The sequence below is a fragment of the Nicotiana tabacum genome, chromosome 19 (genome assembly GCF_000715075.1).
Source record: "Nicotiana tabacum cultivar K326 chromosome 19, ASM71507v2, whole genome shotgun sequence".
Taxonomy (NCBI): domain Eukaryota; kingdom Viridiplantae; phylum Streptophyta; class Magnoliopsida; order Solanales; family Solanaceae; genus Nicotiana; species Nicotiana tabacum.
Genome location: NC_134098.1, coordinates 121675481 through 121695206, shown reverse-complemented (window position 1 = coordinate 121695206; position 19726 = coordinate 121675481). Strand labels below are relative to the sequence as shown.

Sequence of the window (19726 nt, the reverse complement as noted above, 5' to 3'; positions counted from 1 at the left end):
TTACCGCGTCGACGACATGCTCCTCATCAGCATCATGGAGAGTGGCCTCCCGACATGTCGAGGATATTTTCTGTCATGCACTGGTGTAGCATCACTCCCTTCATTATGGGTGTAGCTGATTGAGTCCTCAGAATGAGGTTGATCCCCTCGAATCTCGGGGTTGTGCATGTTGTTAACAGTGTTATCTGCCATTTCTTATGATTTTTTCTAAGACAAAAATAATCAAAACACGTTAGTAAAAAAGGCAAGGATCTATTTAATTACATGGCTATCTAGGCCCCATGGTGGGCGCCAAATTATTTACCCGTAAAATGATACAATTGAGTTTATGCATGGTTTTTAGATAAGTGAATTAATTTGATCATGGAATAAATAAATAATGGAAGAGTTGCGCAATACTTAGCCTTAGGATATGGACGAAACAACAGAAGCAACAATTTCGGGAACAGAGTTTTCGGACACAACAACAAAGAAATCAAGAAATAAGAAGATAAGATTGGATTGAGCTTTTTATATAATATAGTGTAAGTTTGCCAGAAAATTTGTGTCCTTTACAATGACAACTGAGCTCACTATTTATAGCTATGACAACTAAGCTCAATTATGAGGGGCATTGATGAAGATATAACGGTGAACATAAATATCAAATTCCTTGTAACGTGTAACTGCTCTTAATGCTATGAATATTCTTTATTAAATGCTACCGGGAGAGGAGCATTTATCACATCTTTATGAGCATTATTCTTCCGGTGACAAACGAAATAGTTATTTTCAGTCTTCAACCATGTCTTGGATTCCATGTGTCCCTTTCTCGGATGGCCACGTGTCATAACATATTTTACCCTATACATTGAGATAAATTAAATTTATAAAAGTCCCGGTGTGGAGCTATGATCGGTGTTAAGGAGGCTTTGCGAATGCTGCAACTTTTATGAACCGTCAAAACACCAAACAAAAAACCCTTCATTTCCTAAAATTTTGATTGGCTAAGCACTTTGAATCAACATATTCAAAATCCTTTGATCGCCAATTTTACCAAAGTTATCGTTATTCACCGATTCCATATCCCAAGTAAATTTAGTACTGGAATAACAAAGGAAATTTATGAACTTCCCCACACCTGCTGCTAAACCAACTTTTCTAACTTTGTTGAAGTCGTCTCTAACCTTTTATGAACAATCCTAGATGAAAAACTGCTAAAATTTTCAAGATCTTCAAAAACCTATAGATGATGGAGTTTTTGAGTTGTGACGAGGGAATGGAAACAAAAAAGATGTAGAGAATGTCGACTTTAGTATTGGTGGAGATAAAACGAAGGTGATATTGTTCAAGTGTGAATTTTAGTGAATTAGACGTGGTATTATAATGGAATGAGTATGACTATGAGGTGAGTGGGGTGAATATAAATATGAAAATAATGACAGTTATGTTGTGAGTGGAAGAAGTTGTGCAGATTTGTACAAAGTCAAGCTGAAAGTGAGATTTCATGTAGTGTGACAATACTACTATACTATTGAGAAATATTGAATTATGAGAGGGAATTTGTAAATGAATGTTAGTAACAGTGAAGATGGCTAGTGGAAGACGGGTCCCCTGGCCGAAGACTAGTGGTGTGCATGGAGTATATAGTGTAGCGGCGTGGGCGGCTTAACGGATCTCGTGGCCTAAGTCGAAATTATATTGAAAGACTCTTAAATTTATTTTATCAAATATTTACACTAACAACAAAATTTATTTTTTAATCATTTAAGACATAAAAGCAAATTTCAAAAAAATAAAAAAAGGAGGAAGAGCACAAAAAATAAAGTGGTGGACTTTCGGATGTCGAGGTCCAGAACTCAAAGTAAAAATTTTAATTTGGCTATTATCAAAACAAGAAAAAGAAATAAATGTACATAACGTAATAGCTTAAGTTTTGAGCATTGACGGTGTCAAAAATATTTACTCCTTATCATCAATTTAAACGATAATTGTAGTTCATTCTACTGAGTAGCACTTATTGGTGAATGTCTAGAATAAATTATAAATAACCTAATATAATATGTTTAATTACACTAAAGAAAACCGGTGCATGAATGCTCTTGTGCTCATGCAATTTCAGAGTACATTGTAAAAGAAATTCATTATGTTGTTAATGTATATAACTTAATTCCTATATAAAAAGAAAAAAATCAAAATTAAAGAGTGAAGCAAATATACTAATTAATGAGGGGAAAATTACCATAATTTATATGTTAATTGGTATAAAATAATCTTAATCACGTAACAAAAAATTATATTGTAACACTTTTTATACTAATTATTTATATGAATTAATAATAATAATAATAATAATAATACTAATAATAATAATAATAATAATAATAATAATAATAATAATAATAATAATAATAATAATAATAACAATTTAAAATAAATTTGGGGCCTTCAAATTTTGGGGGCCTAAGGCAACGACATCACCGCTGTAAGGCCCCGTGAAATTTTTCCTAAAAACCGGGGTTCCGTGATGCCGGGGTAGGCGTAGAGGTTAATAATAGTAGAAATTCTTCGCGGCTCATAAGTGTTACATCCCGCATTTTCGTATGTTAAAGTTTCGTCGTAAGTTAATCGACGTAAAGTTCGGGAATGAGATTATTTTGAGATTATTTCGTGAAGGAGATAGGGTAAGCAAATCGAAGAAAATAAATTTCGTCGAAGTTTGACATTTTGGGATAAAATACGGCCCGAGCTAAATTATTCGGTATTTATGGACTAATACCATACAAGGTACCACATGACCATGATAGTGAGGTGTATAAAAATATGTTAAAAGTGAGTAGTATTTTAAGTAAATTGAGATAATTCTTAATTATGTGGATTATTGGTTAAAGGGAGAATTAGCAAGTTAATTAAAACTTTGTGGGTAATTAATTACAGTTTTTTGGATAAGCTAAACCCCCAAAATGTGGCCGCCCTTGTATTAAGAGATGGTGACTCTTAAAGTCACATAAAAGGTGGCAAGAATGTGGAGGTGTCTTTGGCCAACTAAGCCACATGAAGTGGGGCCCACACCCACTAATATAAAAGCCTCTTTAAAGCACAAAATTGATATGCTTAATCTCATCTATAATGTAACGGATCTGCCAAGCAACTTTCATACGAAATCATACAAGACATCCCTATCAAGTAGGGCCCACAAAAATCCAACAATTTTAAGAAATTTACCTTATTAAGTTATGATTCTATAAGTATGGCAAGAGACGGATTAAGCTTCAATTCGGATTCGCAACTCTAAGAGATTTGCAACGAAGCTATTCGGTGTAATCGCAACGAGATTTGCAATTCTAAGAAAGTACGGTACAATCTTTATCAAGAACATCATACGAATATTTTCCTACTTCGATCCGCCGTTACGTGTTGTCGTAATCAACGGGTGTTAAAGGGATTGTCAAGAGAATCGGCTCAGGTATGTTAAGGCTAAGCTCTTCCTTCATGTTGGCATGATTTCATAATTACATGTGTTTGATAACGAGGCACAAAGAGAAGTTCATACTCCCGAATTTATATACATTATCTTAGTCTCATAAATTACAGTATTCTCCTTATCGGGACTTCATATTTAATTGAGTATTATCTTATTCCAGTCAAGAGAGAAGAGAGCATATATATATATATATATATATATACAATATTACAGTATTTTCACCACCATCGAGCTATAATCGATGGGCAGGCCCCTATTGGGCAACCTCTGAGCAGATGGTAAGTTATATACCAAGCCTACTGTGGCGGAGCGCCTATGAGCGAGCCCAGTTGGCCGAGATACAGAGCCTAGTATGGCCGAGCGCCTATGAGCGAGCCTACTACAGCAGAGCATTTATATATACATAGCCTTATAATATGAGCGAGCCTGCTACGGTAGAGCAGTTATATATATACCGAGCCTTATAGGGCCGGACATCTATTTTACTTACTATATTGAGAGAATTGAGTCAGTATCAGCAGGTAAGCATATCTTCAGATTATCTTTGACTCCTAGTTACTTTCAGTTATTATATTATCAGTTCAGTTTTAGCTTTCAGTATATTGCCTTACATACTCGGTACATTATTTATACTGACGTCCCTTTTGTCTGTGGACGCTGCGTTTCATGCCCGCAGGTCTCGATAAACAGGTCGAGAGTCCTCCAAGTAGGCGATCAGCTCGGCGAAAGATGTTGGTGCACTTCATTTGCTTCGGAGTTGCTTGTTTGGTTAGTATGATTTAGATATGTATTGTTTGGTATGGCGGGGCTCTGTCCTACCTTTATGATAATTATGTATTCTTAGAGGCTTGTAGACAGATGTCATGTACGTAAAAGATTGTATGGCCTTGTCGGCCTATGCTCAGTGTACGAGTGGTTATTTTGGTCTTATAGGCCCATATGTCTTATGTATAAGTTGGTGTTACATGTTGTATTTTACCTATGTCACGGCAGCCTCTCCGGCTCAGTTATCTATGATAGTATGATACGAAAAGATACGTTATGTTGGTACTCGGTTGAGTAAGGTATCGAGTGCCCGTGGCGGTCCATCGGTTTGGGTCGTGACAGCAAGCTCGCCGCGGTTCGAACTTTTTGAATTGAATAGTGCGTTGGGAAGTTGAAGGAAAATATTTTGCAGGGTTGGGCATTTCTGCGGCCCATTATGCGGCCGCATAATCACTTTGCGGGCTGCAGAATGACCGCAGAGTGAAGCAACTATTTGGGCTATTTTTTATGTCAATTTCGCGGCCAGTTATGTGACCGCACAACCATTTCGTGGGTCGTACTTTGATCGCATAATCAGCCTTGAGAATTTTGCGGAGGGAGGTTCTGCGACGCATTATATGACCGCAGAACAGGTATGCGGGCCGCATAACGGCCGCAGAGTGAAGCTGGCTAGCCTAGTTCCGGAGGCCATTTTTCGTGGCCATTTCGCGGACCGCATAAGCATTATGCGGTCTCATATGCGACCGCAGATCCTGCCCCGAGGCTTCATTTTTGGATTTTTATAATCCGACCCTACTTAATTAAAACATATGCCAAAGTCCATTTTGAGCAAAATTTCTGATACTTTTAGAGTGAGGAAGAGTGCTTAGAGTGGGGGAGTAACCTTCAACCTATTATCCATCAATTCTTGCTCAACCATTGAAGACTAACAAGGAAAGTCTTCATCCTAAAGGTAAGAGTCTATGTCATAGCTCTTAATTTCGAAAATTTACTAAAAAGGGAGTAATTAGCAAGACTATTTTTGGGTGTGGGAGTTTTTATCTTACATGCATGTATTATCAAATAATGTAGGAAGGTTGTGAACTAAAAATGGTAGAGAATGGGTTGAGGGATGATGGAATCTTTCGTAAAAGGGCCTTAAAAACTTTAATGCACACCTAGTGCTTGATAATATGCTCAAGTGAGCCAGAATCATGATTATCTTCCTAATTTTAGTTCAACTTGTTATATTTCTAAAATAGATTGAAGCTGCTAAGAATTCTGGAATATTTTAAAAGTTTAAGGAAGCTCAATTGAGGTATGATGGCTAAACCCCTCTCTTAGAATCAAATTTCACGGTGTTCATGTAAGTTATGTAAGACCCTAGTTGATCATTATGAAATCGGTTATCCCGAGTAATCTTGTGTTGAGAGATACATGTTCAATATGTGTTTCAAATGCATTTATTCATGCTATGTTATCTTTTGAGTATATATTCAAAGTATGGTTGTGTGTGTTATAATTGTTACGATTTTAAGTTATGCTTGAGTGAAGGTTATCATGCCAAATGATGTGAACAAAATCTCTATATATCTAAGACTCTTAATTGCTTTCATGTGTACCTAAAAGCCTTGAATTGAAGAGTCTTATTGTCGATAATGGTAATGGTGTGTGAAAATGAAAAGGGGAGCATGAAATATGAAATTCGGCCAAGTGCCAAGAACGATATTATAATTGTGGCCATAAGTGCCAATGAATTGAATAGATATGATGAAAGTATGACGTGAGATGATTGATAGAAAATGTAATGTCTCGGGTGAGACGGCCTAGCCGATCGGGCCGTGATCGGACGCCATGCCGCACTCATGGTGGTGATTGTGCTGGAAATTGTGATTGTGGTTAATGTCTCAAATGAGGCAGCCTAGCCGATGGGGCCGTGATCGGATTCCGTGTAAAAGTACGGTGGTATTGTGAATAATAGTATACTGGAATTAAAGACCTCCCCACCTAAAAACATGGAAAATGACTTGAAAACTTATGTGGTTCTTAACTTGATATTTTGGTATTGTTTGAGGCTTCTATTGATATCATGGTTTTCGTCCGTGTATTATTGTTCATTCTATTGAAATGGTGTTTGGTTATACATACTAGTACTATTCGACAGTACTAATGTCCCTTTTGCCAGGGGCGCTGCATATTTAATGGATGCAGGTGGTTCCACATCAGGTAGCATTGACCGGCAATAGCAGCTGCAATACACCTTCCTCATAGCAGACTTGGTGAGCCCCACCTCATTCCGGGGTCATGTATATTTTGTACATTTTGTTATCATGTTTGGAGGTATAGCCGGAGTCTTGTTGCCAGCACTATCATTGTACTCCTTTGTATCTTTTAGAGGCTCCGTAGACATTGTATGGGTTGTATGCCCGTGTTGGGGAAAGTCAAACAATTCATATTTATGTTTGAATGAATCACTTGTTCCACTTTAGCCTATAAAAAGGTGTGTATTTTGAGATATTAAAGATAAAGAAACTAATAGAAAGGTTTTGGTATTATATTTGTAACGACCTGACTTGTTGTTTTAAGAATTTACGCCCCGTTCAGTGGCTTAAGGTCTCGAGAAGTTTCGTAATATGTATTATGACCCGTGGGTGTGGTCGAGTTTGATTTTCGGAATTTAATTAAAAGAACAATTCTTATTTAGAAGCTTAAATGGAAATAGTTGACCGGAGAGTTGACTTTTGAGCAAACGACCCCAGAATGGAATTTCAATAATGGCAATAGCTTCGTATGATGATTTAGGACTTAGGCGTATGTTCGGATTTGGATTTGGAAGTCCGTAGGACAATTCGACATATTCTGGCGAAAGTTGAAAAATATAAGATTTTGAAAAAGTCCGACCGAAGGGTGAATTTTTGGTAACGAGGTCGGATTTTGATTCCTGAAATGGGAATAGCTCCCTTATATCAAATATGACTTGTGTGAAAAATTTGAAGTCATTCCGGATTGATTTGATACGTTTCGGTGCAAAATATAGAAGTTGAAAGATTTAAAAACTTATAATTCGATTCAATGTGCGATTCATAATTTCGGCGTTGTTTGATGTGGTTTGAAGCCTCGACTAAGTTCGTATTGTATTTCGGGATATGTTGGTATAAATGGTTGAGGTCCCGGGGGCCTCGGGTGGATTTCGGAAGGTTAACGGAGCAATTCGGACTTGGAAGAAGCTGCTGGAAAATGGCAGCAGCTATTGGGATCGCACTTGCGGAATTTTGGGCGTAGGTGCGACCTCGCTGAAGCGAGCTGCGCAGAGCTGGAGGAAGGTCGCAGATGCGGACAGCCTTCTGCACCTGCGCAATCGCAGGTACGATATTTGCTACTCAGAAGCGACGAGGCAGCGCAGTAGCGGAAATGCTGCGCACCTGCGATCAGCGCAGAAGCAAAAATGGTTCCGCAGGTGCAAGCTTTGTGGCTGGGCAATGACTTCGCAGAAGCGAGATTTCGCTCGCAAAAGCGAGCACGCAGGTGCGAAAATTAGTCCGCATATGCGAAACTGGGCAGAATCATAAGGATAAAAAAAAGGTCATTTTTGGCATTTCGTTTTGGAATTTTTGGAGCTCGGATTTGGGCGATTCTGGAGGGATTTTTCACAAGCTTGGTTGGGGCAAGTGTTCTATATCCTAAAATGATTATATTTCATGAATCTATGATTATATTCATCATTTAGTTCAAATTTAAATGGAAGAAATCAATTTTTTACAAAATCTTCCAAAAACGAAAATTTAAGATTTGATGGTCGAGTTGTTATTGGAATTCAATAAAATTTGTATAGTTGAACTCGTATCGGAATGAGAGTTCGAATTTCATGAAAATTAGGTCGGGTTCCGAGAGGCGGGTCCCGCGTTGACTTTTGTTGATATTTTGGAATAAAATTTTTAAGTCGACGTATTATTATCCGGAATTATTTTCGATGAATTTTAATGAAGTTATACAATTAATTTGGATAGATTTGAGCTGTCCGGAGGTCAATTCAAGTACGAAGGCGATTTTGGAATATCGACATAACTTCAAAGAGGTAGGTGTCTTACTTAACCTCGAGTGGAGGAAGTACCCCTTAGGCATTGAGTCTTATGTGCCATTTGTAAAATGTGAAAAAGCTGTGTATGCGAGGTGACGAGTACGTACTCAGACTTGTGCAATTGGTATTGTTGATAGTAAATTGATAACGATCTGTTTTATGTTTAAATTGAGAACCTGTGGCTATTACCAGGCGGATTATAAATTGAAATGTGGGCACGAGATGCCGTGGGTAAATAATGATGATATTTGGCACGTGAATTGTCCATGCCGTTGTGAGATGAAATGAGGGCTCGAGGTGCCGGGAAAATATGATAATTTAATTATGGGCACTAGGTGCAGTGGAATTATGAAAATGGGCTGAGACCCGTATTTTTATGATTATGAAATGAGGTGTCACATGGTGACTTTTTAATTGAAAGAATTGTATTCAAAATATTTAATTGGAAGGATTTTTACTTAGAAAGTATTATATGAAAGAATTGTATTTGAAAGATATTTATTTGAGGAAATTATATTTGAAAAGATTTATTGAAAGAATTAAATTTAAAATATTTATTTGGAAGGATTTTTACTTAGAAAGTATTATATGAAAGAATTGTATTTGAAAGATATTTATTTGAGGAATTATATTTGAAAAATAATTATTTGAGAATATTATATTTGAAAGAGAGTTATCTGGAAGAATTATATGTGAAAGACATTTATTTGAAGGACTTGATTTAATTCTGTGTAATTGTACATATTAATTATTGAGCGATATTAGTGGTATTCTTTGTCTGCTGTGCATATCACTGGTTGTTTCATGTTGCCCTATTGTTATTTGTTTTCTATTATTTTGTATATTATATTGTACATATTATTAGACTAGTGAGTGTCTTGAATGTACCTCGTCTCTACTCCATTGAGTTAGTCTTGATACTTACTGGGTACCGGCCGTGGCGTACTCATACTACACTTCTGCACATTTTTGTGCAGAGCCATGTATTAAAGATAACGGACTTGAGCAGAGTTAAAGCGGGATCGTAAGGATTCAAGGTAGAGTTGCTTGGTCGTCGCAGTCCCTTGGAGTTATTTTATTTTATTGTACTGTTAATTTGTAATCAAACAGTATTGTATATTTGGTCCTCGTGATCATTCCATTTATTCAGTTAGAGTTCGTGACTCGGTACTACCATTCTTGGGAGGTTGTGTATTGTAATTATTTCCGCCATTAGATTTTAATTTTTTTAAAAAAGGCTTCAAAATGTAAATGAAATCGGCTTACCTAGTCTTAGAGACTAGGTGCCATCACGACGCCTGTAGTGGAGTTTTGGGTCGTAAAAAGTTGGTATCAGAGCTCTAGGTTCATAGGTTCTACGAGTCACGAACGAGTCTTGCGGATCGGTATGGAGACGTCTGTACTTATCTTCGAGAGGCTACAGAACTGTTAGAAAATTTCCATTTCTTTCATTCATATCATGCGAAATTTGTTGAATTTGGAATTTGAACCTTTGTATCTCCATTCCCTCACAGATGGTGAGGACACGTGCTACTGGGTTATCTGAGCAGGCATCCGCACATACTGCTAGGGCTGCAAGAGGCCGGGGCCGAGGTAGAGGTCGAGGAACGGCACGTGTTGCGACTAGAGCACCTGTCAGAACAACAGTTGAGGAGCCACTAGTAGCTCCAGTTGGGGGACAGGTACCAGAAGCACCTGTTGTTACCCCCGGACTTCAGGAAACCTTAGCACAGTTCCTGAGTATGTTTGGTACCTTAACTCGGGCGGGATTGATCTCTGGTGTATCAAATATTTCGCAGATTGGGGGAGTAGCTCAGACTCCTACCACAATTCCAGAGCAGCAGGTTCACGTTGGTCAGGTTCCGGGTGTAGTACCGGTACAACCTATTATTCCGGTTCGGCCTGAGGTCAGGCCCGAGGCATCAGAAGAAGAACAAAAGAGACTTGAAAGGTTTAAGAAATATGATCCACCAACTTTCAGTGGCACAACTACAGAGGATGCCTAAGGATTTCTGGAAAATTATCACTGTATTCTCCGTACCATAGATATTGAGAAAGTGAGCGGAGTTGCCTTTACCACATTTCAACTGTCAGGCGCAGCGTATCGGTGGTGGCAAATCTATGAAGAAGGTAGACCATCCGATGCAACACCACCAACTTGGACTCAATTTTCGGAAATGTTCTTGAAAGCGTTTGTTCCCCAGACTATCCGAGATGCGTGGTACATGGAGTTTGAACGGTTGTGTCAGGGCACTATGACAGTGTCAGAATATGCTATCAGGTTCAGTGACTTAGCCCGTCATGCACCTATCTTAGTTCCTACAATCAGAGAACGGGTTCGTAGATTCATTGAGGGGCTCGATTATGATATTAAAATATGCATGGCTAGAGAGTTGCAAACTGATGCTCCATTTCAACAAGTAGTGGAGATTGCAAGGAAGATTGAGGGTGTTTTAGGCGAGGAAAGGGAGTCTAAGGAGGCCAAAAGGTCTCGAAGATCTGGAGGATTCAGTGGATTTTACTCTTCAGCTAGAACCCATTATAGCAGAGGCTTGAGCAGTCGGTCAGCTCAGTCCGCACATCAGATTACTCGGGGTGCTCCAGTTTATAGTGCACTACCGACACGAGATTCTTACAATGGTTATTCCAGTTATCCGGTACAGACTCAGTACGAGGAGTCGCGACCTTAGAGGGGTTGTTATGAGTGTAGTGATACTAGGCATATCATGAGAGATTGTCCCAGACTTGGGAGGGGTGGATTTTATCAGAACACTCCAGCTACAAGCTTTATTCCAGCTGATACTCCACGTGCACAGTTAGCTAGAGGTGGAGGACAGGCGTGTAGTGGGCGCCTAAGAGGTGAAGTCCCGACCCGTTGATATAATCACTATGATTTGGCTGGGGCCAATACACCATATGATGTCGTTACAGGTACGATCCTGATTTTTATTATAAAGGATAATTTCCCTTAATTTGATTCGGTTCTGAATATTGAGGCGAGTCCTCCTATTATGCTCCACTTATGGGTGAGCTTCGTAAATTTGTGTCCCACTTATATGTTTATCCCTGTTAGGAGATTTAAAGATGTGAACCCGTGTCTGCCATTTTATTTTTGGTACACCATTGAGGGCTATAAGCCCAAAAGTAATTTTTATTATTCATTACATCGGGTTTAATGTGTTTCAGAATAATTGATTCCAATTTTTATGAATTATATGCCCTACCGGTAGGAGGGTTCATTATATGTTGTGAAAAATGTTTATGAAATATATTGAAAAGAAGAAAGAAAAGAAACTGAAAATTTCAGTTGGCACAATGTGCAACATACTTGTGATTCGGAGTTGAGGACGGGATCCTCACATTTTTACATGATGTAAAATATTTAACCCGGGCTGCAAGCCGCGATGGAAGTTATGTAAGGACAAGGTCCTTGTGGTGAAATATTTATGAGTTTAAAATTTTTACTTTGTGAAATTTAATTGTACAATAGTATTAATAGGGAGTCATGCCTGTTAGGCTTATTTGATAATTCTTGTATATTTTTCTGTGCATATTCAGTCATTTTGGTGCTGTAAACATTGAGTTTTAACCTATGAGATGAGTGCCTAGGTGGCATTAAATGTGACTCATTAATCCGAGTCAGTAATCATGAGGTCTTCATGCCTCACATTCTGTTGCCAGTATTGTGAAAATTCGAAATGAGGTGATGGTTAATATGAGATTAATTGATGATGCTGGAATTAATTATGAACAACTTTTAAGACCAGAGATGTGGTGATGAGCATACATGTGATGTGCTTCATGTCCTGATATCATTATGATAATGCAGTATTTGTAACGCTGAGATTGTGTTATTGATATATACATTGTGGATGTGTTGTTAGGAGTTGTTTTGGTGTTACTCTGGCAGGTGGTTAGGCCTAATTACAGGGGAGACTCTGCCGAAATTTCTAAAAAAATAAAAAATAAAAAATTTGGGAGTTAGTAAAATTTGGAGGATTGAGATTTGCAAAGGAAGAGATAAGTTATGTTATGTGTTTGAGGGCGAATGACCCTAAGAAGGGAAGAATGAAACACCTCAAAAAAAATTAAAGTACTTCAACACTATCAAGAAAATTGATGTGTGTGTAGGCACGAGTTGCTATAACTAGTTGAGACTAATACCGTGTGTTGTTGTAAAAAATCAGACCTTTTGAAATGTTGGAGTGTAAGAAATTGATCTTAAAGTTTACAAATATGGGTAAAAGAAATAAACTCAAATGAGATGATATTGTCACGCTTATCTCAAATGCGGTAGTGTGGAATCAACCGTGAGTATATGTGTAAAAGTAAAATCATCAATTTGGTAACCCCAAAATAATTCTTAGAATGTTCGAGGACGAACGTTTGTTTAAGAGGTGGAGAATGTAATGACCCGACTTGTCATTTTAAGAATTTACGCCCCATTCAGTGGCTTAAGGTCTCGAGAAGTTTCGTAATATGTATTATGACCCGTGAGTGTGGTCGAGTTTGATTTTCGGAATTTAATTAAAAGAACAATTCTTATTTAGAAGCTTAAATGGAAAGAGTTGACCGGAGAGTTGACTTTTGAGAAAACGACCCAGGAATGGAATTTTGATGATGGAAATAGCTTCGTATGATGATTTCGAACTTAGGCGTATGTTCAGATTTGGATTTGGAAGTCCGTAGGACAATTCGACATATTTTGGCGAAAGTTAGAAAATATAAGATTTTGAAAAAGTCCGACCGAAGGGTGAAATTTTGGTAACGAGGTCGGATTTTGATTCCGAAAATGGGAATATCTCCATTACATCAATTATGACTTGTGTGCAAAATTTGAAGTCATTCCGGATTGATTTGATACGTTTCGGTACAAAATAAATAAGTTGAAAGATTTGAAAACTTATAATTCGATTCGATGCGCGATTCATAATTCCGGCGTTGTTTGATGTGGTTTGAAGTCTCGACTAAGTTCGTATTATATTTTGGGACATGTTGGTATAATTGGTTGAGTTGGGCAGAGCTGAAAGAAGGTCGCAGATGCGGACAGCCTTCCGCACCTGCGCAATCGCAGGTGCAATATTTGCTACGCAGAAGCGACGAGGCACCGCAGAAGCGGAAATGCTACGCACCTGCGATCAGCGCAGAAGCGGAAATGGTTCCGCAGGTGCGAGCTTTATGGCTGGGCAGTAACTTCACAGAAGCGAAATTTCGCTGGGCAGAGCTGGAGGAAGGTCGCAGATGCGGACAGCCTTCGGCACCTGCGCAATCGCAGGTGCGATATTTGCTACGCAGAAGCAACGAGGCAGCGCAGTAGCGGAAATATTGCGCACCTGCGATCAGCACAGAAGCTGAAATGGTTCCGCAGGTGCGAGCTTTGTGGCTGGGCAGTGACTTCGCAGAAGCGAGATTTCGCTCGCAAAAGCGAGCACGCAGGTGAGAAAATTAGTCCGCATGTGCGAAACTGGGCAGAATCATAAGGACAAAAATGGTCATTTTTGGCATTTCGTTTTGGAATTTTTGGAGCTCGGATTTGGGCGATTATGGAGGAATTTTTCACGAGCTTGGTTGGGGTAAGTATTTTATATCCTAAAGTGATTATATTTCATGAATCTATGATTATATTCTTCATTTAGTTCGAATTTAAATGGAAGAAATCAAGATTTTTACAAAATCTTCCATAAAAAAAATTTAAGATTTGGAGGTCGAGTTGTTATTGGAATTCAATAAAATTGGTATGGTTGAACTCGTATCGGAATGGGTATTCGGATTTCATGAAAATTATGTCGGGTCCCGAGAGGCGAGTTCCGTGTTGACTTTTTGGAATAAAATTTTTAAGTTGACGTATTATTATCCAGAATTATTTCCGATGAATTTTAATGAAGTTATACAATTAATTTGGATAGATTTGAGCTGTCCGGAGGTTAATTCAAGCAAGAAGGCGATTTTGAAATATCGGCATAACTTCAAAGAGGTAAGTGTCTTGCTTAACCTCGAGTGGGAAAATTACCCCTTAGGCATTAAGTTTTATGTGCCATTTGTGAAATGTGAAAAAAGCCGTGTATGCGAGGTGACGAGTACGTACTCAGACTTATACATGCAAAATTCATTGAATTAAAGTCTTAGGCATTATTGTGTAGTAAATTGGGAAATTATGAAAAATTATTAAATCATCTGTTTGCCATGCCTAAATACTTATTGTTGAATTTGTTTTTATATGACAATTTGATGTGATTGTTACTTGATTATTTATGTAATTCCGTGAATTTGCTGGTTTGATAATTATTTGAATTTAATTTTATTTTGGATTTTTCACTCTGCAAATAATTAATTAAATGAGCTTAAGAAGAGGTGTTTATATAATTATTGAAAATTTAATTTTTATGAAGACTTTGCTTTATGTTGAGAAATTTCTATCTCTATTGATTATTTTTGGGTGTTGGACGCATTGTGTGGAGTTTTTGGCTATTTGTTGTAAAATTAATTGACTTGGTTATAGCTTTGGAATTTGGTTGTGGTCATTGGGCAAATTTTGATATGAATTGATTTTTGTTATATTGCTGTAGTAATTTTTCGTGTAAATTATTGTGTTGTGTGAGTTGTTATTTTGGAGAGATAAGGGTGGCATTTCACCGTTGATATTATGTGGTTATAAGGGTGGCATTTCACTATTGTTGTGTTGTTGGAATATTGTCTGGGCGGAGCGATAAGGGTGGCTATAGGAGCGATAAGGGTGGCAGTAAGAGCGATAAGGGTGGCTATTGATAATGTATGGGCGGAGCGATAATGGTGGCTATAGGAGTGATAAGGGTGGCAATAGGAGCGATAATGGTGGCTATTGTCAGGGACGATATGTGATGATGTGGGGTTGTGGTGTTGATGATTTTTATGTGATGTTGTGATTTTTCTTGTGTTTATTTTTATGCCTTGTGCAATTGGTCTTGTTGATAGTAAATTGATAACAATTTGTTTTATGTTGAAATTGAGAACCTGTGGCTATTGCCAGGCGGATTATAAATTAAAATGTGGGCACGAGATGCCGTGAGTAAATAATGATGATATTTGGCACGTGAATTGTCCGTGCAGTTGTGAGATGAAATGAGGGCACGAGGTGCCGGAAAAATATGATTATTTAATTATGGGCACTAGGTGCCGTGGAAATATGAAAATGGGCTGAGACCCGCATTTATGAAAAATATGAAAATGGGTTGAGACCCGTATTTTTATGATTATGAAATGAGGTGTCACATGGTGACTTTTTAATTGAAAGAATTATATTCAAAATATTTAATTGGAAGGATTTTTACTTAGAAAGTATTATATGAAAGAATTGTATTTGAAAGATATTTATTTGAGGAAATTATATTTGAAAAGATTTATTGAAAGAATTATATTCAAAATATTTATTTGGAAGGATTTTTACTTAGAAAGTATTATATGAAAGAATTGTATTTGAAAGATATTTATTTGAGGAATTATATTTGAAAAATAATTATTTGAGAATATTATATTTGAAAGAGAGTTATCTGGAAGAATTATATGTGAAAGATATTTATTTGAAGGACTTTATTTAATTGGGTGTAATTGTACATATTAATTATTGAGCGATATTAATTGTATTCTTTGTCTGCTGTGCATATCACTGGTTGTTTCATGTTGCCCTACTGTTATTTGTTTCTTATTATTTTGTATATTATATTGTACATGTTATTAGACTAGTGAGTGTCTTGAATGTACCTCGTATCTACTCCATTGAGTTAGTCTTGATATTTACTGGGTACCGACCGTGGCGTACTCATACTACACTTCTGCACATTTTTGTGCAGAGTCAGGTATTGAAGATAACGGACTTGAGCAGAGTTAAAGCGGGATCGTAAGGATTCAAGGTAGAGTTGCTTGGTCGTCGCAGTCCCTTGGAGTCTTTTCATTTCATTGTACTGTTGATTTGTAATCAAACAGTATTGTATATTCGGTCCTCGTGATCATTCCATGTATTAAGTTAGAGTTCGTGACTCAGTACTACCAGTCTTGGGAGGTTGTATATTGTAATTATTTTCATCGTTAGATTTTAATTCAAAAAAAAAAATGGCTTCAAAATGTAAAAGAAATCGGCTTACCTAGTCTTAGAGACTAGGTGCCATCACGACGCATGTGGTGGGATTTTGGGTCGTGACAGTATTCATGATCTCCCTATTGTCTAATCAATGAATATATGTCACCTCTTTTTATTCCATGAGTGAGTTTGTGGTAGAAAGTATCTAGCAGGCTTGCTCGAACGAGTTCACTCTGTTGAGCGTTGGTCGCGCTCCCCGGGTTTGGAGCGTGACAACCACCCAAAGCCTTAGAACCGCCCCTGTATAGCGGCAATGGAACTTTTCATCATTAGGTAGCATTGGTAGATTTAATAATATAATATAATAAATTTAAGTAATAATCAAAATAAACATTATATTTATAGTAACAATAGCATACAAGCATATAATAACCATCCAAATAAGTTGTAAGAGTTTGGAAAATGTTCAAATACGTAAAGTCAAATTTGCCCTAAACTGTGGTGTGCGTTAAATCTGAACCAATATAATTCAATAACAATTTAAATTTTGGCCCTTAATAAATCAAAAAACATATTTTGCAACAATAGTTATTAATTGTTAAATAAATATTATGAAAGTAAATATTTGAGGTCATTACTCAAGATACTAGTGCATTTCTTTAGCTAGAAATCTAGAAGACGGTGAAATAGGACAAAATTAAATACAAAAAACTTAGCCCGGAAGTAGTCAGCGAAGTCCACTCTCTTCTGCCCACAATAACGTCGAAAATAAAATGCTAACATATAAAAAGTCGGTTTCTCATTGGCCACGCGGTTAAGTTACCTTCCCCGTCCACTCTCCTTGACATGCGTGCCGCTGTATGACCCCCCCCCCCTATATATATATATAGTCCCTCGCACCAAACCTAAACGCATAAACGTTTCATACTTTTCTCGTTTGCATTCATTCCCAATTCCCCACTCTTCGCTCATACCGAATCACTTTGATCTTATATCATGGCCGAATCAAACCCTAAGCCTCAACTACCCGAGATGGTAATTTCAATTTCATGCCTCCGTATTGGTTTTTTAATTCATTTGTTTCCTTGTTTATATCGATATTTGATGAAATTTTGCTTTTTTGGTCTAATTTGTTTTTTTTTTTGTTTTTGGTTTGATTTTGTGATTGAAGGCTCAAACTGAGGAAGAGAAATTGAAGTATTTGGAATTTTTGCAAGTGGCGATGATTCATGCGGCGCTCTATGTAACGAAGGTGTATGGTTACGCCAAAGAGAATTCTGGTCCCCTGAAGCCCGGTGTTCAGACCGTCGAAGGCACCGTTAAGACCGTGGTTGGCCCTGTCTATGATAAATTTCATGATGTCCCTGTCGAGGTCCTCAAGTTTGTTGACCGTAAGGTATATTTCCTTGCACAATTGACTTGAATTTTATTTTTATCATTTTACCTATCATGGATTTGGATTAATTACTGTATTCCACTTTATGAGATAGAAATTCTACTTTTGTATTATTATGATATCACAATTGGGATTATACATTATTTGGATTGATTAATTAGCTTCATGATGTCGCTATGCATTGACTGTTTTTTCAAATGGGATCGATTGCTTGCTCTATACTAGATTCGCATTTTAGAAATATAAATTCAAAATTTATCTGTTTTGCAGTTATTGAATCAGTTTTCCTCAATAAATTTATAAGTTGTTTTTTATTCCATGAAGGTTATGAAATGCAACAATAATCATGCTGGGTATGCTTTGATAGGTTAAACACAATTAAATGTTTTCTTTGTTTGATGTGTGCATATGGAAGAACTGAACTAGCATATTTTCTTTTTTTTTTAATGTTTTTAAATGAAAATTGGAAGTTTTTCACATGTTGATGCACTGTGTTTGTGGTGGTGAGATTTATTGGGGGCTTTTTTCACTTTTAGCCCGCGGTAGCCGAAAAATTGTATAATTTTTGTATATAACATATAAAATATATATATATACAAAAAATATATATTTTTCGGCTATTATTTTGAAAGCGTGTCATTTTCCCATTTTTCTACTAGGTACAAAGTTAGTTCATACATGAACTGTTTGGGATATCTTATTAGTTGCATAGGATTGATTATGGGATTTCATAGTGGGGATGATCTCCTTATTTGGTGAACTGATGTAGAATCCAGGGCTGTTGGGTGCATATTGCTTCTCCTTTTATCATTCTTGTGGCTATTGTGTGTATCTAATTCAATGTTGGTCAGCCAATGAAGAGATAATAATTTTAGGCTGATGAATAAAATATGTAACAGCTGAACCTTTTGTGAAAATAGTATGTGATTGAAACACAGTGCCAACTGGCACTATAAAATTTGGTAGTCATATTTCTTGTAGTTAAATTTTATTTGTCAATTGATCCTACAGTTCTTTAAAACGTTCTAGTTTGTTAATACAATCATATTGATTTGCTCTACCTCTTTCATCGGATATTGCTTACTATTTGATTGGATTGTAGCTTTGATAATTCGTACCTTGTTGATATATGTGATTCACATGAATTTGACAAACATTTTGCAGGTTGATGAGTCTGTTCGTAAGATTGAGACTCGTGTTCCCCCTATGGTCAAGCAGGCTCCTGCAGCAGCTCGCTCCGTGGCAGCCGATGTCAAAAGTGCTGGTGTGATAGGAGCTGCATCAGGACTTGCAAAAACAGTCTATGCCAAGTACGAGCCTGCTGCCAAGGGACTTTACACCAAGTACGAACCAATGGCCGAGCAATATGCAGCTTCAGCTTGGCTCTCTCTTAACCGACTTCCCGTCGTTCCTAAAGTTACTCAAGCAGTTGCTCCAACAGCTGCTTACTATTCTGGGAAGTACAATGAGATTGTCCAGCAATCTGCAGAGAAAGGGTACAAGGTTGCATCATATCTTCCATTGGTACCTACTGGCAAGATTTCTAAGGTGTTCAGCACTCAGCATGTGGCTTCCAACTAAGGAACCTTCTGATTTTACCTTTATGGTTCATAACTAGCTGTTTAGTTCTGTGAGGAGCTCCAGGATATGATCTGGAGTTCTTTGAAACAGTTTTTATCTGTTTACTGTGTTGTGGATTGTTTGTTGTGTGTTTGAAGTAAATAATTGTGTTTGTCTATTCGGTTTTCATTGTTGAAAGTGTTGATAAGCTCTTATTGCTCGGGTATCCCATTTTGTCTTTTTGGGATGTCTCTTATATACACAGTAACATTTTGTTCTTTTCTTTCAAAATATCTCGTTTGTTCATGAGTGTAGTGCCTTTAGGGAAAAAAGCGAAAGAAAAACTTCCTATAAACTAAATAGAAAATTTGGTTGCTATTTTGATCGAAACATGATTTTCCATCAGTCCCATTGATCTAACAGCAGTAATGC

General features: G+C 37.3%; 1 protein-coding gene across 1 annotated transcript; it reads left to right on the top strand.

The window, feature by feature from the left end:
* The first annotated feature begins 17095 nt into the window (after nucleotides 1-17095).
* LOC107776298 (REF/SRPP-like protein At3g05500) lies at nucleotides 17096-19472 on the top strand. The gene is made up of 3 exons (XM_016596172.2): nucleotides 17096-17373; nucleotides 17510-17734; nucleotides 18899-19472. Exons 1-3 carry the CDS (start codon nucleotides 17335-17337, stop codon nucleotides 19313-19315), a joined length of 681 nt encoding a protein of 226 aa, XP_016451658.1. The 5' UTR covers nucleotides 17096-17334; the 3' UTR covers nucleotides 19316-19472.
* The last annotated feature ends 254 nt before the right edge of the window (nucleotides 19473-19726 follow it).

Coding starts and splice junctions, on each gene's coding strand:
- LOC107776298 (XM_016596172.2), top strand. CDS start 17,335: ATGGCCGAATCAAACCCTAAGCCTCAACTACCCGAGATG. Junction 17,374..17,509: donor AGCCTCAACTACCCGAGATG/GTAATTTCAATT, acceptor TTGTGATTGAAG/GCTCAAACTGAGGAAGAGAA. Junction 17,735..18,898: donor TCAAGTTTGTTGACCGTAAG/GTATATTTCCTT, acceptor AACATTTTGCAG/GTTGATGAGTCTGTTCGTAA.